General features: G+C 50.8%; 1 protein-coding gene across 1 annotated transcript in view; it reads left to right on the top strand.

Moving 5' to 3' along the window:
- LOC111160649 (Rho GTPase activating protein 35) overlaps positions 1-26,243 on the top strand; it is a 123,156-nt gene that overhangs the window by 85,469 nt on the left and 11,444 nt on the right. Inside the window, 2 exon segments of the mRNA XM_022523883.1 lie at positions 23,634-23,711; positions 25,265-25,396. Coding sequence (XP_022379591.1) covers positions 23,634-23,711; positions 25,265-25,396 — 210 coding nt within the window.

Genomic DNA, 26,243 nt, shown 5'->3' with positions numbered 1-26,243 from the left:
TAAAGTCTTTTAAAAAAATAATAAAATAGGTTAAACTTAAAAAGTGGGGGTTTTGCTAGGTCTTTAGATTTTCATCTCCTTTTTAAAGCTTTTGTTATTTTTGTTTAAAGTGGGTACTCCTTATTAAAAATAATCAAAGGCACAGTGCCTAGAAATTGTTCATTCATGTACTATTGGTGGGAATTTAAACAGAAATGGCCATTAAAAAAGATCATTTGGCAGTAACTTAACAATTTCAAAGTCTTAACGTCCTTGGTCCTAGCCATTGGCCCTTCTGGGAATTTGTCCTGTGGAACTGTTTGCCTCTGTCCACAAAGTCATGTATAAGGATGTCTGTCACCAGAGGAGAAGAGTGCATCCACCTGCCAGAGTCCTCGGTGGCTGTTAAAAATGAGGTTTGTCTGTCTGTACAATGTGGAACTGTGTCCACAGTTTATTGTAAAGTGAGAACAGCAGTTGTAAAATAAGGTGTGTAGTATGATCCCACTTATAAGGTAGAAGAAGCCTATATGTGTGTGTTTACGACATGATGGGGAGATGTCAGGGCGCCTGGCCGCCTCAGTTGGAGGAGCACATGACTCTTGATCTCAGGCTTGTGAGTTCGAGCTCCACCTTGGGTGTAGAGATTACTAAAAAAAGAAGAAGGAAAGAAAACTGTTTGCAAATAGCAAAGATTTCAGGAGCGTCTCCAGAAGTGGTGCTGGGAGAAGAGGGAGATTTTAGATAGGGGAGTGATGAAAAATAGGGCTTTCACTATTTATGTATAATTTGTGTAATCACTGCATTGCATGAAAAGGAATTTAACCATAAATCTTATATTACTTTTTTTTTTAAGATTTTATTTATTTATTTATTTATTTATTTTAAAGATTTTATTTATTTATTTCACAGAGAGAGATCACAAGTAGGCAGAGAGGCAGGCAGAGAGAGAGAGGAAGGGAAGCAGTCTCCCCGCTGAGCAGAGAGCCCGATGCGGGGCTCGATCCTAGGACGCTGAGACCATGACCTGAGCCGAAGGCAGAGGCTTAACCCAATGAGCCACCCAGGTGCCCCAAGATTTTATTTATTTCTTTTAGAGAAAGTTTGTGCAAGCGGCGGGTGGGGAGGGGCAGAGGGAGAAAAAGAAGGTCAATCAGACTCCACGAGGAGCCCGGAGCCCAGAGCCCAGAGCCCAGCTCTGGGGCGGGTCTTACCACCCTGAGACCATGGCCTGAGCGGAAATCAGAGTTGGCTGCTTATCCGACTGCGCCTCCCAGGCACCCCGGTGGTATGCATTACTTCTGAAAAGATCAAACTGTGTGTGCGCCTGGGTGGCTCAGTGGGTTAAAGCCTCTACCTTCGGCTCAGGTCATGATCCCAGGGTCCTGGGATGGAGCCCCGCATGGGGCTCTCTGCTCAGCGGGGAGCCTGCTTCCCCCTCTCTCTCTCTGCCTACTTGTGATCTCTGTCTGTGAAATAAATAAATAAAATCTTTTAAAAAAAAAAAAGATCAAACTGTGTAGAACTGTTTGAAGTAAAAAAGTAAAGTCACTGTTTCATTCCTCACAGTTATCTGCTGTTAGGAGTTTGAATTGCTCCTTCACAGAGATTTACTTTCTCCGTGCGCAACACACACACACACACACACACACACACTGTATAGCATGTGCTGCTTGATTTTTGGCAAAGAGAGCAACGCTAAACACACTCTTCTATGCCTTGCTTTTTTCGCCACCTAAAAATACATTGTGGACATTTTTCCCATATAGGCAGGTGTAAGCTACTATTACTTCTTCCTCCTCTTCCTCCCCTTCCTCCCCTTGCTCACTGCATGGTGTTTCTTGGTTTGGACAGACTGTATAATCCATCTACTCAGCCTCCCATTGAAAGACACTGTTTTCAGTCTTGTATCATAAACAGTACTACAGTGGCTGTCTGTCCACAGGTGTGTGCTTACACACGTACGCACACAGCCGTGTGTGCAAATGTGTCCGTAGAATAAATACTTCAGAGTGGACTGGCGTGTGAGTACATTTTGTATTTTGATGGGCATTGCCAAAATGCTGTCCAGTGTGCTGGCCATCTGCAGCGTATAAAGGCAACACCATAGTGTTAAATGGCATCAGGTTAGAATGAGACAGTGCCTTAAAAATCACCTGGTTCAAGGGCTTGTGAACTGGGTGGTTCAGGTCCTGATTCCAGGGTCTTGGGATTGGGTTCCCAATCTTGGGATTGGCTCAGCGGAGAGTCTGCTTGCCCCTCCCCCACTGCACTTCCCCCCACCCCCACTCGTGCTTGCTCTCTCTTAAATAAATAAAATCTTTTTCAAAATCGTCTAGTTCAGCTCTGCAATATGGTGACTCTTGTGAATATGTTGAACCAGAGGAATGGAAAAGTAGCGCTCTTAGAAATCAGAATAGTGGTTATCCTTGGTGGGCAGTAGAGACTGGAAGGGGGCTTCTGGAATGCTGGGAATGCTCTGATTCTTTACCTAGGTGCTCTTTATGTGGGTGTGTTTAGTGTGTAAGAATTCATCATTCTGCACTTCTCCTTGAACTCACAAATATGGGGGCACCTGGCTGGCTCAGGTGGTAGAACATACATTTTTTTTTTAAAGTAGTCTCCACACCCAACCTGGTGCCCACTGTGGGGCTTGAACTTGAACTTGAACTGACGACCCCAAGATCAAGACTTGAACTGAGATCAGGAGCCGACTGAGACACTCAGGTGCCCATAGAACACATGACCCTTAATCTCAGGGTCGTAAATTAGAGCCCCGTGTTGAGTGTAGAGATTACTTAAAAAAATAAAATCTTCTTTAAAAAATTAACAAATGTTAGGGTGCCTGGGTGGCTCAGTGGATTAAGCCTCTGCTTTTGGCTCAGGTCATGATCTCAGGGTCCTGGGATCAAGGCCCACATCGGGCTCTCTGCTCAGCGGAGAGCCTGCTTCCTCCTCTCTCTCTGCCTGCCTCTCTGCCTACTTGTGATCTCTGTCTGTCAAATAAATAAATAAAATCTTTTTAAAAAAATTTACAAATTTACACTTCAGTAAAAAGCTTTTTAAAGCATCTAGTCCAGGGGCGCCTGGGTGGCTCAGTGGGTTAAAGCCTCTGCCTTCGGCTCAGGTCATGATTCCAGGATCCTGGGATCGAGCCCCGCATCGGGCTCTCTGCTCAGCAGGGAGCCTGCTTCCTCCTCTCTCTCTCTCTCTGCTTCTCTGCCTACTTGTGATCTCTGTCAAAATAAATAAATAAATAAAAAATAAATCTTTAAAGCATCTAGTCCAGCTCTTTCATTTTACAGATAAAATCTGAAGAGTTGAAAGGGTCCCTCTCTCTCCTACCGTATGTAGCTGAGGTTTCCTGAGAGCCTTATCCTTGACACCAGAGCCCTTGCCTGTCTTGCCAAGACTGGACTAGTGATGCTCTTGGCACCCAAAAGTGCTGTGAATGTGTGACTGTGTCTCTCACCTTGAGGCCCTTAAAGAACAGCGGTGTGTCTGAGAGGCAGCTGAGGTGCCAAATGGAGTTTCTGGTTCGATAGCTCACACCAGTGTTTGGGGAGAGTCCCAGCCCGGGCTGTGGATAGACAGACATGCTCGGGAAGGTTTGCTGCCTGCCGAGGAAGTCCGGTTGTCTGTTACGCCAGCCTGCCTCTCGCTTGGGATTTCTCTCGCTCATTCCATCTTCTCACTGTGTCCTAATCTGTACTCTCCTCTGCTGCTTCCTGATCGTTTTTAGGCCAGTGTCTGTTTCACATAATTGTATCCTCTTCAGGAAAATTATTTGCTCAAAGTAAAAAGGAAACCGATTTCTGTTTTATCCTTCCTGGCCTCCTGTGGGAGGATGGTAGAGTGGAGGACTCCAGGGAATTGTTTGCATGGTGTGTGGCTACGGGGTGGGAGACTCTTCAGCATCCACAATTCCTTTATTTTGCTGTGGAGATTGTGTCTGGAAACCTGGGAGTCAAAACATAGTTGGATGTTTGAACATTTCCCGTGGTCAAAAATTGTTGCCTTTGACCGAAGATTAAGGTCTGTTCTGAGTATCGCATACACACACTGTCGACTTGGCTAGCACTGGTGGCCCATCTTTGTGGAAGCCCTGTTTGATCATGAATAAGAAATAACGGCTAAATTACAAGAGCCAGCCGTCTTCACGTAAGACAGCCTCGTGAGCATGGTGTGTTCCGTGCCCTGATAATACCAAGAGATTTGTGCAAACTTCAAGTAAGCGTGTGAAGTCCAGACTGGCCTCCTCTTAAATCCTAAACATCCTTGAAAACATGGAGGAAGTGTTAAAGAAAGCTCCTGATTTATTCGAAAGGGACACTAGTAAATACAGTGCTGGGGGTAGGACATTGTAGATATAATGGTGAAGTGCTTATTTTGAACCAGGAAGGGCCTTGCCTTCTCTAGGTGGGCTTTCTCACTAGAGAATTCCCTTGTGAGACCTACTGCAGCCCCTCACCCACCTCACCGCTTCCTCCCCCTTTTGTTTCCTTTACCTCCTGCCTGCCTTCCTCCCCTCTGGCCCCTGCACTTCCATCTGTTCCCAGAGGCTCAGCATGAGTCCTGCCTTCTTGCTGACTGACCCTCCTTACTATCTTTAAGCATGATTTCACTTTTCCCATCTTTACCTTGTCTCCCTAAGTTCTGAAAAGACAGAACAGTGCTGTTCGTTTTTGTGTCCCCCGTACATGGGATTCAGTAGCGTGTCACCGGTAGTATGCTTTTGGTAATGGCTGATTGCTATGATTCTCCATCGCCCAGACGTCACCCGAAGTCAGACCATATCATCAGACACGAGATTACTTTAAGTTGGAAATTCAGTTTCTGAGTTATTTTGTGAACTTGAGCAGGTGACACCTTTGTCTTCCTTTATACCACAGGTCAACTTCCAGTGAAAAACTGTGACAAATAACCTGCCAGATCTGACTGACTCAGCCGGCTGCGTTTGGGTTGTACTTGCCTGGCAGGGCGGTTCGGTTCAGTAGGGGGCTTGATGTGGCTGTTAGAGCTTAGAGGAAGAAGCTTTTACCTTGGGTTCTAAGGTCAGTATGGGAATTCCTTAGGAAGAAAGAATAGGCGCAAGCCAGTGTGGACCCATCGTGAGACCAAAAGTCTCAAAAGCTCGCAGAAATGCACAGTCCTGGTGCGTCTCCGGTGGCCTGTCGCAACATAAAGCGTGGATTTAAAGGGATTTCTTTCCCCTTCATGTTTTTATCCAGTGATCATAATACCATTTTTTTATATCCTTCCCCTATATTTTGTGTCAATCACTTTACCAACTATTAAATCCTAAAAGTTGGGGCTTTTTAAAGATTTTTGTATCACAGATTTTTTTTTTAACCAAAATCATATTTCTTAAATTGTTAGTTTATAATGTGTATAGTCTTTTTTCAGTTCCACTTCCTATCCACCCAATTGCTCTTTTTACTAGTAAATTCTATAGCCTCATAATGCTTAGGTTTTACTACCCTAAGAGAGTAATCAAGACCTTTTATGTGCCAGTTCCCTTAGGTGCTAGAGGTTCAGAGATGAATAGGACAGCTCAGATTGTCCTAGAGGTCTCTCAGTCTAGCAAAGATTATAGTCAAGGCCAAGTCAATAAAGGGAGTAGTTGGTTGGAAACCTTCCATCTTCCTCCAGCCCCAGTCCCAGCTTCATTTATATACCAAGCAGCGCCCCCAGGCCCACCAGGCAACCTTCCAATCTGCCCGTATGTGATGTTTTCTTCTGGATCTTCCAAGGATATTTTAATTTTTTTTTTGCAAAATATCTATGTGGATTTTTTTTTAATTATTTTGTCTAGTGTATTTTAGCCATTCTGTTGAAGTTTTTATTTGGTTTATGTTTAAAATGCAGTTGAACATTTTGTGACATATGGTCTTTCAATCTAAGATCATGCTGTTTTTTTCCTCTTCCTGTTTTTATATTTAGTCCTTACAGTTGTTTGTCTTTCTAGGGTTGATGGGGTGGGGTCCACACAATAAATTCATTTATCAGTCTATAAATGCAGGCGCGTGGGTGGCTTAGTGGGTTAATAAGCCTCTGCCTTCGGCTCAGGTCATGATCTCAGGGTCCTGGGATCAAGCCCCGCATCAGGCTCTCTGCTAAACAGGGAGCCTGCTTCCCCCTCTAGCTGCCTGCCTCTCTGCCTACTTGTGATCTCTGTCAAATAAATAAATAAAATCAGTCTGTAAATGCTTTGGGGCCTGTCGAGTACTAGGCGTTTTTAATGCTGAGGAGATCCTGAGGAAGCCAAAGGCCAGGTTCCGTTGGAGCGATAGCTGCATGGAAGAGAACATTAACAGTGAATATAGTTCATGACGGTGAGTTTGCCCAGTGTCCATGAGGCTGAGGCATCAGATGGAAACAAGATGATGAGGGAGATCAGTTCCTTGAGCTCGCTTGGTACATGTCAGGGGTGGTGGCTAGGCCTGAAAGATAACTTGGATTTTTTTTTTTTTTTAAGATTTTATTTATTCGAGAGAGGGAGTACCAGCAGAGGGAGAGGGAGAAGCAGACTCCCTGTTGCGCAGGGAGTCCAGCACAGGGCTTGATCCCAGGACCCTGGGATCATGACCTGAGCCCAAGGCAGACACTTAACCAACTGAGCCCCCCAGACGCTCCATAACCTGGATTGTGTAGCAGACACTGGGTGGGGAAGAATCTTCCAGGCAGGGCAAGCGGACTGCACAAGGTTCGGGTGCTAGAGGGGAGAGGTGCTGCTGACCACAGAGCTGTGTTGCCCTAGCGTCCTTTGAATGTCAGGCTCCAGCATTTGGACTTGGCCAAGCCCTTTCAGACTCTGTCTTGGATCCCTAGGATTCCAAAGAGGTGCACCTGTGTGGTGTTGGGGGAGGCAGGCCGCCAGGACCCTGGATCCTTCCACTAAGGGTTCGTACCAGATTTCAGTTGGAAAAGGGATTCTGTTGTTCCCGAGAAAGCTTGTCAGCCCTCACTGTCATCAGTGGGAAGGCAGGGTTTGAAGGTTTTCACCTGAGAGAAGTTGCTGAACTTTATCAGCATGAAGCACTCTGAGTCCTCTCTGTCTCAGTCCGTCTGATCCATCGGTCCTGAGGGTCCCGAATCTGGCCCCGCTTCTGCATTTCTTCTGCCTTCCCAGTTTACCAGCATGGCCTCTTGGTACCTGGACTTTACGCTCCTTGGCTTGTGTCCTTCTTGGTCCCTTATCCACATGGCTGCAAATGTCTGTCAGTAATAGATGAGGTAGCGTCACCTTCCCTGTTTAAAACCCTTCAGTGGCTCTCCGTCACCTCCACAGTAAAGTTTTCATGCTGTCGCCAGCAGGATGCAGTCCCTGCCCATCATCTAGCCTCACCTCTGGCCATTTCTTTCATCCGCAACGATCACATTCAGCCACACACATTAGAACTGTATGCAGTTCCTTATACTTCTGTGATACTTCTCACCCGCAGGGCCTTCACTTGCAGTTCCATTTCAGGAGTCCCCTCCTGGAGTCCTTCTCTTGAGTCAGGAAGCCCCAGCCATTCCCATGTTCTGTAGGGCTCTGTGCAGCCCTCTGTGACCACTCACTCACACTGAACTCCAATTGTTTTCTTTCCTCAATAGATCCTAAGTTCCTTGAGGGAAGGGACTGGGTCTTCATCATTGTATCCTGCAAACCAAGGACACAGGGCTCTAATAAATGGGTATGAATGACCAGCTAGTATAGAGACATTCAAAAGACCTCTTCCCTCAAAACTCCCATTCAGTGGGAAAATGGAATTGTATGCACAGAAAAGGAGAAGTAAAGGGGTGCCTTGGTGGCTCAGTTAAGCATCTGCCTTCGGCTCAGGTCATGATCCCGGCGTCCTGGGATTGAGCCCCGCGTTGACCTCCTTGCTCAGCAGGGAGCCTGCTGCTCCCTCTCCCTCTGCCTGCTCCTCCCCTTGCTTATGTTCTGTCTTTCTCTCTCTGTCAAATAAATAAAGTCTTTAAAAAAAAAAAAAAAGATGGGGCGCCTGGGTGGCTCAGTGGGTTAAGTCGCTGCCTTCGGCTCAGGTCATGATCTCAGGGTCCTGGTATCGAGTCCCACATCGGGCTCTCTGCTCGACGGGGAGCCTGCTTCCTCCTCTCTCTATGCCTGCCTCTCTGCCTGCTTGTGATCTCTCTCTGTCAAATAAATAAATAAAATCTTTAATAAAAAATAAATAAATAAATAAATAAAATAAAAAAAATAAAAAGAAAGAAAGAAAAGGAGAAGTAAAAACATGCATAGAATAAAAACCTTGAGTGAGGTTCTAACATCGGAGTAGAAACCGATTTCCCTATGTTCTTAATGTGAGGTCTAGAGGATGTGCTTCTAACAGTCCAAGGAACCTCTGAAACTTCAGAGGGTAGGGGTTGAAGTAGGCAGGCTTGGAAGGAAAAGAACTGCAAGTTAGATCAGGGCAAGACAGCAGGTGAGTCAGGCTGCCGAGACTAATGGGAGACATGGTGTGCTGAGTGGGGGTGCTGGCCGTGAAGACTCAAACGCGTTTTTCCTGGATTTGAAGACATGTCTGAAAATCATTTTAGAATTTAGGGTTTAAAATAACACAGAGAAGGCAGCATTACTCTTTATAGGCAAAGAGTGATAACCACCCAGATGTCCAGTTGATGAATGGATAAAGAAAAGGCAGGTGCCTGTGTGGCTCAGTCATTAAGCATCTGCCTTTGGCTCAGGCCATGATCTCGGGGTCCTGGGATAGAGCCTCACATATCGGGCTCCCTGCTCCGCGGGAAGCCTGTTTCTCCCTCTCCCACTTCCTCTGCTTGTGTGCTCTCTCTCTCTGTCTCTCTCTCTCTCTGTCAAATAAATAAAATCTTAAAAAAAGAAAGAAAGAAATGCAGGAATATTACTCAGCCATAAAAAGGCATCTGTATAGGGGCGCCTGGGTGGTATCTGTACAGCTGAAGCCTCTGCCTTCAGCTCAGGTCATGATCTCAGGGTCCTGGGATCAAACCCCACATCAGGCTCTATGCTCCGCAGGGAGCCTGCTTCCCTCTCTCTCTGCCTGCCTCTCTGCCTACTTGTGATCTCTCTGTCAAATAAATAAAATCTTATTAAAAAAAAAAAAAAGGCACCTGTACATACTACAGCAGGGGTGGACCTGAAAACAATATGCTTAGTCAAGAAGCCAGTCACAGGGAGCACATATCTGAGGATTCCATGTATATGAAATGTTCAGAATAGGCAAATCTATAAAGACGGAAGATAGAGTGATGGTTACCAGGGCCTTGAAGGGTATGGAGTTTGGCGGTGGGGGGGGGGGGGGGACGTTGATGAAAATGTTTTTAAATTGATTGTGATGATGGTTACAAAACTCTAAATTTACTTAAAAACCACTGACTTACATGCTTTCAGCGGGGCCGTAGTATGGCGTGTGCATCATATCTTCATAAAGCTGCCATATGACAGCAGACAGCAGGACACGGAGGACAGCTGGGTGGGTGTTCCACTCCGGGCTCGTGCTTGACAGTTCTCGGGCCCCAGCGGCTGGGCTGGTACTAGAAGGTGGGTCCTTCCAGAAGAGGCCTGCCTAACGAGGGTTCCTCACTGCCTGCTGATCTCTCCGTCTCTCCCACGCCCTGGGGCTGCGCTCCCTTGTCACTTGTTGGGCCAGCCCAGCCAGCAGGGGGCTTCGTACTCGCTGTTGAGTCCCAGACGCTCCGTGTGTGAACGAGTGAACGTTCCCCAGAGCAGCTGCGGGCGGGCCTTCGGAGAGCGCTTCCTTTACGGGGGCAAAGACGCAGAGTTGGACCCACCCACTGGATAACCGCCGGGTAAACTGCTTCTGTGGGTGTCGTGTGCCTGAGACAGGCAGTGGGTGTTCTGTCCTAGCCCTCGGTCTCTGAACTCATGCCCTTGATTGAGCGCTCCGCTACATGTGTGCCCAGCTTGGAGCCCGCTTCTGAGATTACCTCCATCTTTGTTTCTCCTTCCCCCTCTCCACCGTCAGGAGTCCTGCCCTGAGTACCCCCGGGCCCCGCCCCACGCGAGGCCAGCGGAGGTGTCCCTGCCAGGAAGCAGTAGGTTCTTGGCCGCGGCTGCATGACCCCATGGCAGTGCTAGCACTGGGTGTCGTCCTGCCACTTCGCTTCCCCGTGTCCTGCAACACTGCTGCCCTGTGAGGAACTCAAGGGCAAGAGCGCTCTCTTCTTTGCCGTCCCCTAGCATGGCACCTCACATGGCCTAGGCACTTCGGGATTTGTCGAAGGAGTAGGTGACATCTCCCTCCTGGGCACAAAGTTGGTTGAATCAGGGCGGCTAAGGGAATCAAGTCACTAGATGCAAGATGAGTTCTTGAGGCTGGGTCACTTGGAGATCTCTTACTGGCTAGAGTCTGTCCCCATTTTTGCTTTTCTTTTTCCTTGCGCAGCCTCTTGCAGCGCATACAGTTTTGTTTCACCTCTGAAGGCAGTGGGATGCTCCTGCTGAAGCATTTGTGGTTGGAGGGACTTAGTGGTGTTAGAGCAGATAACCTGGGGGAAAGCAGATTCTCGGACCCCTGGAGTCTATAACTTGAAGGACTGTGCGGGCCAGGTGTATTTTTCACTTAGAGGTACTTAACCTAGGGCCTGTGGATGGGCTTCTGGAGATCTGTGAGCCCCCAAAAATCAGTGCAGAGATCGCGTGTGCGTGTGTCTGCCCGCGCGTGCGCACCGTGGATAGACCAGAATCTACAGCCTTCTTTAATAGCTTAGTGGCGTGAGGGCCGTCTCCTCCCAAGAGGTTAGACAGGCGTGCAGCCAAGTGTGCGGAGTACCTGCTGTGTGACCCAGAGTAAGCAAGGATGACGCACACCCTCGTCCTCAAGGAGTTGATGGTCCAGTAAAAATGATTTGGCCCTAAACCACTCAAAGCTGACAAAAGAGAGCTCTGTGAGGGCTGGGGTGGTAGAGCTCGGGGACTTAAAGGGTAAGTAGGAGTGAGGTGATTGAGCCTAGACCAAACAGTTTTCTCTTTACGGGGCTCCAGGACAGGAGACCTCATAACTTTGCAGTGATTCCGTGCACCGTGGTGGCCACCGCGGGTATAGTCCACCTCCAGCTTTACTCTGCGCCTGTCCCCTCCCACTAGATCCTTTCCAAGTGGAGAGTCACTCACTGATCACGCTTGCTCCTGACAAACAGCAGTAATGGCCGCTAGCAGGAGTGTTTTTATGAGGTAAGCGTAGCTCCTGGCTTTATTTCTGGTGTCTCACCTCCACGTTGTAGATTGAAAATAGACACCGGCCAGGGGTTTCATCCCTCCCCACAGAGAGACGGCCTAGCATGCATCTGTCTCGGGTCTTCATAGTGACGGTGGGAAAGTCTCCCCGTGTTTGGGAGCACTTTGATACTTGCTCCCCAATTCTTCAGAACGTACCAACCCCATCTTGCCTGGAACCGCCCTCCAAAAACCCCGCCGAACTCACACATGGAAAATGGCTGCTGAGTGTTTGGAATTAGTAATACGCATATAATTCCCAGCTTTATGACCGAGAGCAGATTATGAAGTTGCCCTGATGGGAGACAGCAAGACAAAAGGCCAGACTATTACTTGAGCTGATTTCCTACAGCTGTTGGTGAATTCCAGCTTCTTTAATCTAATTGGGAAATGCTCTTCACACAGTCCTCGCAGGCAGCGTGAGCGTTTCACAGAGAGGGGCCATCTGTGGGCAGGGTAGCAGGTAGGACCCTGTGTGAGTTCCTTAACTTCTAAGGCTGTTTCCTTGACTATAAAATGAAGACGGAAGCCACGCCCTTGCAGAGGGTTGTGGGTATTAAGGGAGATAATGAGCACTGAGCGCTGGCCCAGAGCTCACATCACCAGGCTCAGGGCTAAGTGCTTCCATGAGTCTTGTTTCATTCTCATGGTGGTCCTCTGAGATGGATGTGATTTCCAATTTTCTGATGAGGTTCTAACCCAGAGCCGTTACCCTCTTGGCCCCACTGCCCCACTTTACTGGGATAATTTGAAGCCCAAAGAAGACCGTGCCCTAGCAGCTCCTGGAGCCGTGGAGTCAGGCCAGATAATGCTGGACTCTGCTGCCCACATAACGTGTCCTCCTTCCTCTCTGACTGCACGAGAGCTGTTGTGCTCCTCCTGACGCCAGATCCAGGAGGACTTCTCCAGCTCTCTACACTGACTGCCCCGGAGTTAGTCACTGGCAGACTCCAGAGGTTTAAAGACTCACTTTCCCAAGACTGTCCTCACTTCAGACACCAGTTGCAAGTATTGGATCCCCAAGTTACCCCACTTCTCTCTGATTTGGCCGTAAAGGCAGGGATTCCCTCAGCCTCCCCTCCAGATTTAATGGTTCGGTGGAACGACTCGCAGAACTCTGTCTGGACAGTGCTATACTTACTCTCACAATTGGTTATTCGGGATGGGACTCCAGAAGAGCCAAATGGAAGAGATGCTGGGACAGGGGACAGGGGAAGGGGCATGCGCCCTCTCCGAGCGTGCCACCTTCCCCTCAGCTAGATGTGTTCCCCAACCCAGAAGCTCTCTAGATCCTGTTGCTAGGGTGTTATGGAGGTTCCATTAGGCGTAGTTGATTAAATCATTGACTGTGGGTGATTGGGCTTAGTCACCAGCCCCTCTCTAAGGGAGGGGGTCCGAAAGTTCTAACCCTTTAATCAAGACTTGGTCTTCGTGGTGACCAGCACCCACGCTGAAGCTTGTCTGGCCCCCACGCCCCTCTGAGAGTCACCTCATTATCATAAACTCTGGCAGGTATGTTTGGAGGGGCTTTTTAGGAATAACAAGACATTCTTATCTTTAATTTAAGGAAATTCCAAGGATTTTAGGAGCTCTGTGCCAGGAACTGGGGACAAAGACCAAGTATATTTGCTGTGATACCACACTGCCCCTCCCCTTCCCGTGGGGTTCCTAAGGTTAAGATCTTGCCAACAGGCTTCCTCTGCCCCTCTGCGCGCACCTAGGGCTGAGGTGGCAGCTCTCCTCCAAGGCTGGGAAGGAGCAGCAGGAAGAGCTCAGCCCGGGCCAGCGTGCCTCTCATCGGCGTGGGGAGAGCCGTCTGCCCATGCTCTTTCTTCCCAGATCACCGTACATTCTTTATACGGTATTAATCTTGAAGTACCACTAATCTGTCTTTACAAGAGAGGAAACAAATCCTGGAGCTCCCCGGGCAGAGCCACTCACACCTGGTCCGGATGGGAACAACCCACATTACAGCTCTTTTTTCTTTGTTTTGTTGTTGTTGTTGTTGTTTGTTTTTTTCTTAAATATTTTATACTTGGGGGGAGGCAGCTACCCTCAAAAGCCTCCACAGTTCTGTCCACACTCATCATAGCCACTTTCTGGAGCTGTTGTGGAGATTTGAGGGGCCGGAGCTGTTCGAGCCAATCAGCTGTTTCCCTGAGGTGGGCACAGGCCTCCCGGACTCTGTCTTGCAGAGCGGGCAGCTGGTTTCGCAGAGACACTCCTGTCCGTCACTGTAACAGTTCAGCAGGCGCGGCTGCGGTGGGAGCACACCGTCGGGCTTTGCGGGAGTAATCGACGCGCTCATCCCGCTTTGAGCTGATGGCGAAGTGCTGGAATAGGAGTGCGGTTCGTCTGCGGGGCTTTATGGGGGGTTCTGTGTTACTTAATCTCTCCCTCCCCCTGTAGTTCGGGTTCGTTAGCGAGTTGCTGTCCCATAATCTAAACAGCTGTCAAACAAAGGTCTCTCCACTTTTTTGACTGCTTCCAGTTGCCCGTTTCCCACCACCCTCCGATCTTCTGCTCACTTGTAAGTCAGATGCAAGCCGCTCGCGGGCTTCCTCAGGACCCAGTGCCCTGAGCAGAACAGCGGGCCCTGGCCAGCTGCTGGGAGCGCCCAGCAGCCAAAGAGAAGGAAAGCTCGTTTCGCAGAGTAATCCTGCCCTTCCATCCAAGACATAAATAGTCTGGGTGGAAGCCCAAATCCCCGAGACAGTTCCGACAGGCCTGCCTGGCCCGGCTGTTCCGGTCAGGCTTTCCCTCTCAGCGCGGAGCTTAGTTAGCCGGGCCGCTCGGTCCTCAGCTCGCTGAGGAGGGGCAGCGTTTGCCCCTCCAGTCGGTTGAGCAGGCTGTCGGGGAGAGGGGCCGGGCCCACAATGCCCACTCTGCGCCTCCGCAGAGCGCCATCCGCCTGTGCCATTGAACATGACCCAAGGGGAACTCCTTCAGCCCTCACTCCCACCCTCTCTTTCATGTGCGCGTGTGCCCGTGGCTTTCTGTCCAGCATCTGGGAAGGGGTGCAGCCCCCTGGTGGGGGACCCCAACCAAAGCCAGACTGTGGCCCTCCCCTGTAAAAGTGAACAGCCCAGATCGGGAAGCCGCACACACAACAACACATGACTGACCTCGGTGAGATAATGAATTTATCACTAAGTTCCCGGGAACTCCGCGGGGACTAGTGGAGGCAGGGAATAAAGGAAGTACATAAAGGAAGGTAGAAGTTGGGCACGCTTGTTTATGAAACCCCTTCTCTGTGCCAGCCAGGCCTAAGGCTTTTAGTTTCCCACATTCCAGGGGCTGAGAAGGCCTGCCAGGATGCCGGGAGGCACGAGGCTCGTTGAGAACACACAACTTCAGTCCACTTCCTCTTCCTCCCTTTCTTCAACCAGAGAAACCGCACTTTTATTTTCAGGGATTTATTTCTCCTTCCCTCCTTTCCGGAGGTAGTTGCTGAATGCCTTCTTCGGGTATGAGCACTGGGCCAAATCCAGATCCCTAGAAGGGTCATCAGCAAACCCTGCGTGCTCCCATGGCCGCCTCGGGAGCCAGGGCACAGCAGACGGCCTCACAGCTGCACGGGGACTTTTTGTCGGTGCCACGTGAGAAAGTGCAGGGTGAGTGGGGTGTGGGGATTTAAGCACAGGCTCTGGGGCCAGACGGCCTGGGTTCGAGGGCAGCCCTGTGGTTTGTTTGCCGTGTGGCTCAGTCTCTCCCTCTGGAAAATGGGACTCCTAATAGTGGTATACCATTCACAGGTGGTTGTGAGGCCGTGCCCAGAAGGTGCATGTCAAGTGCTTGTCCCTGAGCCTGGCCCGTGGCGGAAGCACTGCGTAAATGGAAGCTGTTACCATAACACACTTCATTTAGATCCGGGGTCAGGGAAGCCCTCTTTGTGGGAGCGAGGTTTAGCCAGCCCCCCCCCCAAAAAAAAATGGAGGTAAAAGTAGAAGGAACAACCTGTAGGAAGGCCACGAGGCAAGAAAGGGCCGGGAAGCAGGCTCAGGCCATGACACAGGCCACGTGTGGTAGAGTTTGTATTTAATCCTGGATGCAGAACAGGATTGCTACGCAGTGGGGACTACAACCCCCTTTTCTGCCTGAAGATTTTAGGCTTTTAACCTATGAAAAGTACTCTTCTTAGTGAGGAAAGGGAAGCAAGGAAAGGAAGGACACTGGGCTGTGATTGGTGACATCTTTGTTCCTTTTATGGTTCATTGGGAATCAGGAACCTGAAAAAAGTTAACCTCTGCCCTCATTAATACTTGGGAGGAATCTGCCTTGACCTCAGGGGCCTTTCTACTTGGGGACCTGTTGGAAAGGGACTTGGCATTATACGCATGGGGCTGGTGGTGACACGTGGTACCTGTGTGCTAGCTGGGGCTGTTTCTTTGTTGGTAGCTCTTTGTTTAGCCAGTGAGACCCCTCATTGTTGTGGTACCAGCTCGCCTCAGAGTCACACAGCTATCACCCCTGTGCCATGGGGCTTGTGTGACTGCCGACAGAGTCACACCCAGAGCCTCAAGGATGCTCAAATTCTTGGCAGAAGGGTCTCCCAGCTGCTCCTGGCTTGAAGCGTTGATTGCTGCTTTGCTGGGTATAGTCTGCTCACCTCGATCATGGGTCTCACTCTCCTCTTCCCTTCATCGTGGGCTGCCTGAAACAGGCAGCATCAGCTCTAGGCTGACCTAAAGCTCACTTTGTCAGTGTTTCTTAAACACATCTATTGGGATGTGCGTTTTCTTGAAGATCAGGAAAAATACAGAGCCCCTTGTTTGGCTCAGAGCAGGGTCCAGAAGCCCTCTTTCACAGTTAATGGCAGTAAATACATGGGTGGCTTACAAAGGATCAGCCAGATGCTAGAGCCATATGATGCCCCAGACCTGGTGTGATATTTTCATCTCTTCTCTCCAGATCTCTCTCTCCCTTCCTCCCCAGTCTTGAGATTTATGGCATGACTGTGTGTATGTACAATAGCGTTGGAAATTTATAAAGCCACAGTGCCTACTTGTGGGGCTAACACCCGGTCAAGCAGTCATAATAGAGTGTTAGTGGCAGTCTGTCATGGGGAGAAAGGAGGTCTGGCATTGCCAGAAACAGATCTTGATTGACGAGGGAATTACCAAGGGAAGACAGCTAACAAAGGGGCACTGGCGGGGCCAGAGTGACCCTAGTGTTCGAGTAATAGAAGAGCCAGAAAATCATTCCAGGCACATCCAAAACAGGAAGGCAACGGGGAGATCTGGTAGGGACTCTTTCAGGTCGTCAACAGTAGAACTGCATCGCAGGAATGAAACAAGGACACTTGCCATTGGCTGGCTTTTTTCTCCGGCAAGGAGGCGGCATTTTTTTCTGAAGCTCTTCCTCCTCACCCTCAGAACACTGAGTGGGGTGTGAATGAGAGATGAATGCATAGGCCCGCACACGGGGAACGTTCTCAGAGCCCGTGATGGACCTGGCATTTACAGGACATAAGCACGGAGGCAAGGACAAGGGACCGGGAGGTAGCGTCCCAGGCGGTAGAGGCCCTCGTGCCATCCTGACGCGGAGCCTGAGTGAGCCAGTGCCGGGCCTGCCCCTGTCGCTCACCCAGCCTGTGGCCTCAGGCAGATGGCTTAGCCTCGCTGAGCCTCCTTTCGCTACCTGTAAAATGGTAATAAAACCAATATTTACCTCAGAGAGTTATTGGGCGGATTCATGGTGACAGTCCTCGCGAAGAACTGAGAAGAGTGTCCAGCCCAGAGCCAGGCCTCAGCCAGAGTCCCCTCCCATCGCTACCATCTCAGCCTTGCGCACTCGGTGCGCCCGCCGCCGGCATGACTCGCGGTGACACGCGCAGCCTCACTCTTCGCCACGTCCCGACAAGAGTCATGAACACGCAAGCCGTCTGTGATGAGGAACCAAGGCTCCGAGAGGTGGGGTGATCTGTCCTCAGTCACCCAGCCAGCTGTGAGACAGAGCCAGGAGAAGAACTGAGGTCACTTTAGTGTGAAAGCCCATGCATGTTTTAAAGTATTTTTCCTGCCGACTGGCTTATTTTGGCTGAGCCCTCCATGCCTCCGGGCGGGCGCTGCTGTTGAGGCTTGTTGAGAGTGGAGCGAAGAGGCGAAAAAAAGCGCCGGCGTTAAGCTGTGGGCTCCGTTTTGCTGAGGTTTCCCAGCTGTCCCTCGCAGCGGCCTGAGAAGGAGGCGTTGAGCCGTTCGCGGTCAGGTGCACCCAAGTCAGGGGCAGAATTCGAACCCGTGTCTCCTGGGCAGCAGAACTCGGGCTCCTCCACTTGCCAGCTTGCTCTCCACTCCGATCATGCGGGCGATAGCTGCTCCCTTATCCCTGTGCTCAGGCCTCCTGAGCCGTGTGCCCCTCGGCCGTGGGCTGGGACCACGGAGGGAAGCGTAGCTACCCAGGGTGGTCCAACAAGCGCGTAGCTTCTGCTTTTGACCTCAGGGCCACCCGCCCCCTGCATCCCCCCCTACCCCCCCGCCCCCTGCGCTGGCATCCTGCGTGCAGGTGGGGGGGCTGCAGCTTGGTGCTCGGTGCTCGGGAGGAGAGCCTGCACCCGCTGCTGGCCTTCCACCCAGAAGGAGGGCATCTCACTCCCCCAGAGGTCAGCCCTCCTCCAGACAGTTTAGATTTTATGGTCGAGGGAGTTTCCTTCTCTGAGTTCTCAGCACCCCTCTGGCCTTGAAATTTAGCCCGCCTGAGCCTTCTTAGATGCATGAAAGAGAAGAATGCTCCCTTAGATTTCATCCCCAGAAAAGTCAACAGAAGTTGTTTCGTAGTTCAGGCCTGTCCGGTGGGGGCCATTGTAGAGTGGCGGCAGCACCAAGTAAGGGTTTTTTTAAAGGACGAAAGTGCTGAGTTTTTAATATCTAAATATAGAATGTAAAAACTAAACAAGGAGTTTGTCTTGGAAGAGGTTATCGATTTGTTGTTAGAAAGGAAACTGAGGAGGAATGAGCCCTGGTGTGAACGAGCAGAGGCCAAACCTGACCCAGGCCGGCTGTGGAAAGACTCCTGGCCACGGACGCTGGTGTGAGAAGTGGTGCTTGGGATCCAGAAATAAAAACCTGTTTGGACATTTCAGAAAATCAGACACATGCCCGGGCAGGTGATTCTCCCTCTTGGTTTCCAAATTCCCGGTGCCCCTCGTGTGCCAAGTGCCAGGGAGGAGCCGGGCTCAGGGCTCAAATGTGCCAGTTCTCGCATGGGGAGCACCTCAGGGCCAGTGGTGCTGGGCCCTCTAGCCTTCTTAGGTCATCAAGAGGGGTTTGAGGAAGACCACACCTGAAGGGCTCTGGAAAGGCACTTAACTGCCATGTAGGGGCTCAGTGAACATTCAGTGAAAGAAAGAATAAGGCCCCTTTGCCTTTCTCTTTACTATTATTTTTTAAGATATTTATGTATTGATAGAGCACAAGCTGGGGGAGCAGCAGAGGGAGTAGGAAAATTTTTTAAGATATTTATGTATTGATAGAGCACAAGCTGGGGGAGCAGCAGAGGGAGTAGGAAAATCAGGCTCTCCACTGAGTGTGGAGCCCGATATGGGGCTCGATCCCAGGACCCTGCGATCATGACAGGAGCTGTAGGCAGACTCTTAACTGACTGAGCCACCCAGGTGTCCCACTCGTTAATATTTTTTAACATTTAATGAAAATCATGTGTGGCCATGGATGAAGTTTAAATAATGCATTGAGGGAGGGCTTGCTTATATTACAAAAAAGCACCAATTTTTCTAATACTTTTTGAAAATGCTTTGTTTCTAAAGTAGCCACTATCTGTTTCTCCTAATATGTATTCCCCCCCACCCCCACCCCACTCCAGTTTTATTAAACGTACAATTTAGGAGTCAGAAATCTTAGAAGTCTGGGCCGTCTTCTAAAATAGCAGTTTTAGGGGCGCCTGGGTGGCTCAGTGGGTTAAAACCTCTGCCTTCGGCTCAGGTCATGATCTCAGGGTTCTGGGATCGAGCCCCCAGTCGGGCTCTCTGCTCAGCAGGGAACCTGCTTCCCTTCCTCTCTCTCTGCCTGCCTCTCTGCCTACTTATGATCTCTGTCAAATAAATAAATAAAATCTTTAAAAAATTTTTAAAAATAAAATAGCCGTTATCAGGGACGCCTGGGTGGCTCGGTTGGTTGAGCCGCTGCCTTCGGCTCAGGTCATGATCCCGGCGTCCTGGGATCGATTCCCGCATTGGGCTCCTTGCTCGGCGGGACCCTGCTTCTCCGTCTGCCTCTGCCTGCCACTCTGTCTGCCTGTGCTCACTCTGCCAAATAAATAAATAAAATCTTTAAAAAAAAAAAAAAATAGCCGTTATCAGAAAGTATGATTGGTTCCCTGGCCAGCGGCCTCTGCACATTCCTGGGCCCTGGTGCCTGCGTCCCAGCAGCAGGCCTCCGGGGAGCCCAGTGCAGGGTCGGTTTGGAGAACTGATGATTTCGACCACGGTAAGAGAACACAGACTAAAGTCAGACGGGGTTCAGGTCACGACTCCACAGCTCTTTGACCTTTGCCTCTCAGTCTCTGCATCCCCGTCCAGAGCGTGGGTGAGTAGTGACCTCTCTGAAGACACTGTTGGGAGAACTCGTGTAAGAACACACAGCGAGCGCCGTCAGTATGCGCCTCTCGTGCGGGCAGCGTTCGGGAAGGGACTTAGGATGCTCGTTGTTAGCGATCTTCCTAGACCGCGTATTATGGTTTTTAAACAGCAGCCCTTGACAGATGACTCTCCGGCGGAGAGGGGGTTCAGAAGCTCTGACCGATGCCAGTGGGTGACAGCGGAGCTACTGACACTCCCTTGCTGCGGTTTCCGCTCCGAGTCGTGGCTCTGTTCCCTAGAGCCGTTGGAAGGAGACTGTTCTACAAGGCACTTGTTCAGGTGTTTGAAGAGAGTGACCTTGGCCTTGCTGAACTTTCTCTTTTTCTATTCCCAAAGATTAACTTTAACACAGAAGATAGTTGAAGGGCTTTTTCCGATAGGGCTTTTTGAAGAAAGGAAAGAAAAAAAAGGCCTAGAGCTGAGACTCGGCTTTGGTAGTGGGTCTTTGGAGATTTCTGGTGCATAGAAATGCCTCAGAGTTTAGGCTGAAGCTTCTTGAGTGGACTTGTCGATCTGGAAGGGATGTACAGTGGGGGGGAGGGGGCGCCTTTGCTTTATGCTGGCGGGGAGGAGCCAGAGTCGGCCCGGGAGTGTGCTTCTGGGAGGGCCCTGGGGTGCAGGGCCCTTGGAGGCCAGGCTGGCTGTGTCCGGCGCCCTCGTTCCCAGCCGTGCCCCTTGCCCTCTGCCCTGCTTCAGCAGCAGCCGCCTCCGTGGTGAGCGAAGTCTGCTGTAAGGTCTTCGTTTTTGTTTAATTGATGTCTGATTAGTAGCTGTGAGAAAGGGTACTGGCCTAGCAAATGATACCTTTCCTAAATTATGTTGTGGCGCTGTGTAGGGCAGGGGCAGAATCGCTATTTTTAAATGAGATTTCGTAAAATAAACACATGTCCCAATTACAGGAAGTACTAAGTTAATGATGAATTGACGCCGTGGAGCTGGCCTTGTGCTTCTAAATGCTTCTGCTCTCGTGGTCGTCCATCTAGTGAGGCTTCAGCAGGTCCCTGCCGCCGATCCTTTCCAGAGAGCTGAGATGCAGCTTGTCTTCTGCCCTCTGGTGCTGCGGGGGCAGCTGGCCACGGGGAGACCCCGCGGAGGACTCCTCTCCAAGCTGCAGGCCCGAAGTCGCCAAAGGCTGGTGAATGGTGAAAGGAGGCTGTCGGGGTCTTTGGGCTGCGGTCCACGCTGCGGTCTCCACACTGGAGCTCAGGTGCTGCGGCCACTGCTACATTCTCAAGGACTTCTTAAGCTCCTGCCATTTGTGCCTTTGTTGTCTTTGTGCTGGAGGGGACGGATGCTCGGGCAAAGGGAAGGCTGTGTAGAACATAGATGTATTTCCGCCCTAGGGGGTGAAGGCTGGCGCCTACTCACACATACCCGGGGCTTGTCAAAATGGGGATGATGATGTGTGTGTGATATGTGTTACCTGGTATGGGAACTAGGTAGAAAATTTAAATATGTCTGAGACAGTTTGGGAAAGTCACTGAGAAAAGAGACCATCGTAAAACTTCTAGGCCCATCCCTTCTGGCCTTTGAGGACTGACAGCAGCAGCAGACGTGCCATCTTAGAGGCCACCCAGAATCCCGCGGGCCTGCGGGCTCCACTCGGGTGCATCGTGTCTTCTGGGGGGCGCCTGTGTCTGGACCCCAGCCTGTTGGGTAGATGTCACACACCTTCCTGAGCAGCGCAGAGGTGCAAGCGTGGCAGAGGCCCTGGACCTAGACTTCAGTGTCCGTGCGGTTTGGGGCAGGGGGTTCACCTCTCGGATCCTTGCTTTTCTCACCCGTGTCCTCTCTGTCCCGGAGCTCCTCCCAGGTGGGGTTGAGGGTTCAGTAAGTGAGTGAGTGGTCGGTGGATGTGGGAAAGCACCTAGCTCCGTGCATGGCATAGAGACACTCTGGAAGGGTGGCCTCCAAAGAGGGACGGGCTGCATCCGGGCCTCGGGGCTGGCAAGTGTATGTACTTCTCCCTCCCTCCAGATGCAATGAGGGCAGCTCCTTGGTAGCTAGGCTGGGCACAGTAAGATGTCCTCAGGGCTGGCCTATTGTAGTACCCCTTTTTGGGTGGGGGAGGCCCGTGTGCCGTTAACAGCTTTTAAGCCAGAGAATTGATGACTTTGGGTTTGATGTTCTTTAAAGGTCCACCTGCCAGTATTCTGGGGCCCCAGGAATAGGCCTACTGCGTCTTCGATCTTGCCTGATGAGTGCCTCTCAGAGGCGCTAATCACAGTGACAACTGACGTTGAGAGCCTTGGCTCTCTAGAGCTTACTGATCGCCTTGCGGCCGGATCCTCTCTCTGCTGCCCGCGCTGCCGTCGATGTTAGGTGTTGGCTCCCGGGCACGTCCTCAGTGCCCTTTCAGCTAAGCAGAGTTGCTCGAAACTATAGTTTCAGAAGGGGCCAGGGTTGGGTTAGCCATGGGATCCCACTCTGGTCTTCACTGTGACTTCATCATGCTTTAGAACTGTGATCTTAGGAGTGCAGCAGTAGGCTTTCCTTCCTCCAGATGGGGGTAAGGGGGTGGGGAGGGGTCTGTAGCCAGGCTGAGCAGTGCTTCCTGGGTTGGGGGCTGAAAGGGGAGGGCAGTCTCTCACCTGACACTTTGTGTTCTTCTGTGTTACTTAACTACATTTTAGTATTGTTTTTAAGTATTGTTTTTTTTTCCCTACCTGACACTGTATACTAAATCAGAGAAGGACCACAGAGCTAAAGGTGGTGGGGGTGGTAGAAATAGAGAGTATCTGCTCTAAGAATAGGAAAATTTGTTCAAAGATAAAAAGAAAGGGAGACCTCATAAAGAAACTGGTCTTGAAAGCCTGAAATTTTGGGGGGCACCTGGGTGGCTCAGTGGGTTAAAGCCTTTGCCTTCGGCTTAGGTCATGGTCTCGGGGTCCTGGGATTGAGCCCTGCGTCGGGCTCTCTGCGCGGCGGGGAGCCTGCTTCCCTTCCTCTCTTTCTCTGCCTACTTGTGATCTCTGTCAAGTAAATAAATAAAATTTTTTTTAAAAGCCTGAAATTTTTAAATTATGTACTTTAAAAAATCCAGTATACAAAATGAGAAGACAGGTAACAAAAAGAAGGAAAATGTAAAAGTATGTAATGTTAACATAGTCCGTTCCTTACTATTCAGAGGCCTCTTTTAAGTATACAGTGAGAGGGACCACTCATAGGGAAATGAACAAGAATGACAAGAACATGAATAGGAAATTCACAAAGTAAGAAACACAGTGCCAAGAATCTGTTAAACTTATCTAGCTATCCTGAAAACATAAGGAGCGTAATTGTGGGGTATTTTAACAGAGAAAACTCCGGAAAACCTAAATGATTAACGATAGATAGGATTATTTTTAAAGTTATTGTATACTTCGATGTCTTTAAAAAAAAAGAAGAATTTAATGATTAGAATAAACTCACAACATACTCTGTAAGTGAAAAGGGCAGGTTAAAATACAGTATTATCTCCATTAAAAAAAAATTTTTTTAAATTCAAGGGGCATCTGGCTGGCTCCATGGTAGAACATGTGACTCTTGATCTTGGGGTTGTGAGTTCAAGCGCCATGTTGGAGCTACTTTAAAAAAAAGATAAAATTCAAATTCAAAAGTGCATCAAAATGTGGGCAGAAATTAGCTGAGGTACTTACATATTATTTTAATTTTTACAAAAAGTATTTTTAAATATCGACGTGGAAAAGAAAACGGGGGGAGAGTGGGTTGAAGCACATGGGAAAGATGGGAGTGTTTCACCCTGTTCCTCTGGCGGGGCCTTGTGGAACCGCCCCGTCTTCACTCAAGTCCAGTCCCCCTTGTTCTCTGCTCCTGAGACACCTGCTTGTTTTTCCTTAGGACTGAGCACGGAAGGCATCTACCGGGTCAGTGGGAACAAGTCTGAGATGGAGAGTCTGCAGAGACAGTTCGACCAAGGTAAGGCCACAGCCTTGGCCAAGCCTTGGAGGCTGGAGTCGGTCGAGGCACACGGTTCAGCCAGTCTTGGTGACTGAGAAAGAGAGAGCATTTGGCGCCAGCTAGCCTTGCCCCTGTGCGCTCCCTGCCAGACCCACGCCAGCCGGCTGCCCCCCCCACCCCGTCACCGTCCACTGACGCTGTTCCGGGTCGCCCCAGGCCGCACCTGCGTCCCCTCTGGGGGCCTTACTTCCCTTGCAGTGGGCCCCACAAAGGGAATTCCAGACATCTAATACGGAGTGGGGTTGCGGTCATGGTCCTATTTTGCCGGGGCCCCAGGAACACACATGACTCTCCTCCTCGCAAAGTCCCTGCACGAGAGACAGCGCAAGAGCACATGTAAGATCAGCTGAGCCCTGGGACCCGGTCTCCCCAAGCTGAACTCTCGTGAGTTAGATGGCTCTTGGCAGGGACTGCTGTCTCCTAAGCTAGGTCTCAGAGGCCTAGAGCCAGAGAGCCAAACTCTTAAGTCCTAGAACTGAGCACACTACAGGATGAGAAGTCGCGCCCACCGCTGCCAGAAGCGAACGAGTCAAAGCAACAGAAGTTCTCAGATGTCACCAGCCAGAGAGGAAAGAAAGCGGAGGATCCAGCAAGGGTCCAACTCAGCATGTGGCAGGGCCCGAGGAAACCAAGCCAGACTCTGAAGCCAGGCAGCTCGTGGGGGCCTACAGGACAGAGCAGCAGCCAGGAGCAGCCACCGTGCCCCCGAGCTCCCAGGGAGCCACGGCACTTGGCCGCGCCGTGGCCAGTCTCTGTCAGCTGGCGGGGCGGGGGGGGGCATGCACTAGGGAAGGGAAACACCTGTGTATCTTGCAGGGTCGGAAGCATGAGGTCAAAATGAGGCTGTAGCCACACACTTGGGTATGTACCTGTGTATAAGCAGGAATCTGTTAATGGTTCGTACCCACTCAAAATGGAAGCCGCTCGTGCCTAACAGTAGGTGATTTCTTGTAAACCAGGAATGCAGTGAAGTATTCAGAAAAAGTGAAGGCCACAGAGGTCAGTAGTGTCATAGTGTCGTGGGCTGGGACAGAGAAAGAGGAGTCTGCTCACCCTGCCGCTTAAGGAACCACGGATAGAGGCAGCGGTCAAGAGTGTTGGTAACGTTCTGTAACACGCCGTGAAAAGTGAGCCAACCTTTTGGGAAGGTCCTTTGTTTTTTCCGGAGGGGAGGGTGTGAGGAAAATGTAGCACCACATCCCAGCCAGACAAGGGGAGTTGGGTGGCACGGAATGACAGGGTGCAGTTACTGTATGCAGAGGATGACCCGGATGGAGGCGTGGGATGTCAGCCTCTATCTGCAGGTCTCACAGTTTTGCTTTTTTTAGCAGTGCCCAGGGATGTCACCTCCTGTTTGGTCTGTGATAACCCCTTGTCCCTGCCCCGGCCCCAGGCCCGCCCTGGGCAGCATCCCAGGGTCTTCGAGGTTTCTCTGACTTGCCCCAAGCGCTGGGTTTTCCTTTGGCTTCTGTCCAGCTTATAATGCCCTCACTCTCCCAACTTCCTTTCAGACCACAACCTGGACTTGGCAGAGAAGGACTTTACGGTGAATACCGTGGCTGGGGCCATGAAGAGCTTTTTCTCCGAGCTGCCAGACCCCCTGGTCCCATACAGCATGCAGATCGATCTGGTGGAGGCGCACAGTGAGTACCGGCAGCCCGGGCTGGCTGTGTGGGGTGCACTGAGGCCGCGGGGCTGCAGCAGCATCAGACTGCGTCCTGCGCTCCGGGAGCACACGCTCTGGCTCTCCAGCTGGGGTCAGAAGGATGGAAGGACGGAAGGGCAGGGACCTCAGGATGACACCAGAGGGGCTTTCTAAGGGTTCTGTCAGGAGAGTTTCAGGTTCCCCCAGAACTCCATGAGTTAAGAGCCTGGGTTGTATCAGCCTCGAGTCCCATCCCTGCTCCTTTGCTTGTCCCCAGTGGAGGCGTGGCGGGCACAGCCTTCCCTGACCCTTAGCTTCCTACCACACGGCCCCTCCTCCTATGTGTGAACGATTAGGAGAGATCTAGAGGCAGGGCTATAACAGGCCTTTCTTCTCCCCTCAGAGGAAGCCAGACTCTGGAGGGAAAGGGGTGGCTTGAGTTGCCCCAACCAGATGATCCCTGGGGGCTCCAGCAGGTTAGCCCCTCTGGCTTACTGGTGACCTTCGCGTGCCATCCTGCCAGCCCCGACAGCTGTTTCCGCCCTGACCTGCCACTCTCGGGAGACATTTGTCCGCCGTATCGGGAGCCTTCCCAGCAGGCGGCCTTTCCCGGACTTGGTGCTGTGCTGCAGCTTCCCACCTTGTGGCACTTTTTCCCTTTTTTAGTCAAAGGCGGCTTTCCTGCTTTGCAAGCCTGGTGGGCCAAGACCCCCAGAAGGAGCCATTACTGTGCAGCTGCAGAAGGGAGGGTCTTGGCCAGTGACCAGGTGGGGGCGGGGGTGGGTGGTGAAGGGAGCTGCGTTCCTTAGACCACAGGACCTTAGTCTCGTCTCATCACTGCCCAC

The sequence above is a fragment of the Enhydra lutris genome, unplaced genomic scaffold (assembly GCF_002288905.1).
Source record: "Enhydra lutris kenyoni isolate GAN:26980312 unplaced genomic scaffold, ASM228890v2 scaffoldscaffold77, whole genome shotgun sequence".
Classification (NCBI taxonomy): Eukaryota; Metazoa; Chordata; class Mammalia; order Carnivora; family Mustelidae; genus Enhydra; species Enhydra lutris.
The sequence above is the reverse complement of the archived record's forward strand: the minus strand, read 5'-3'. Positions and strand labels throughout refer to the sequence as shown.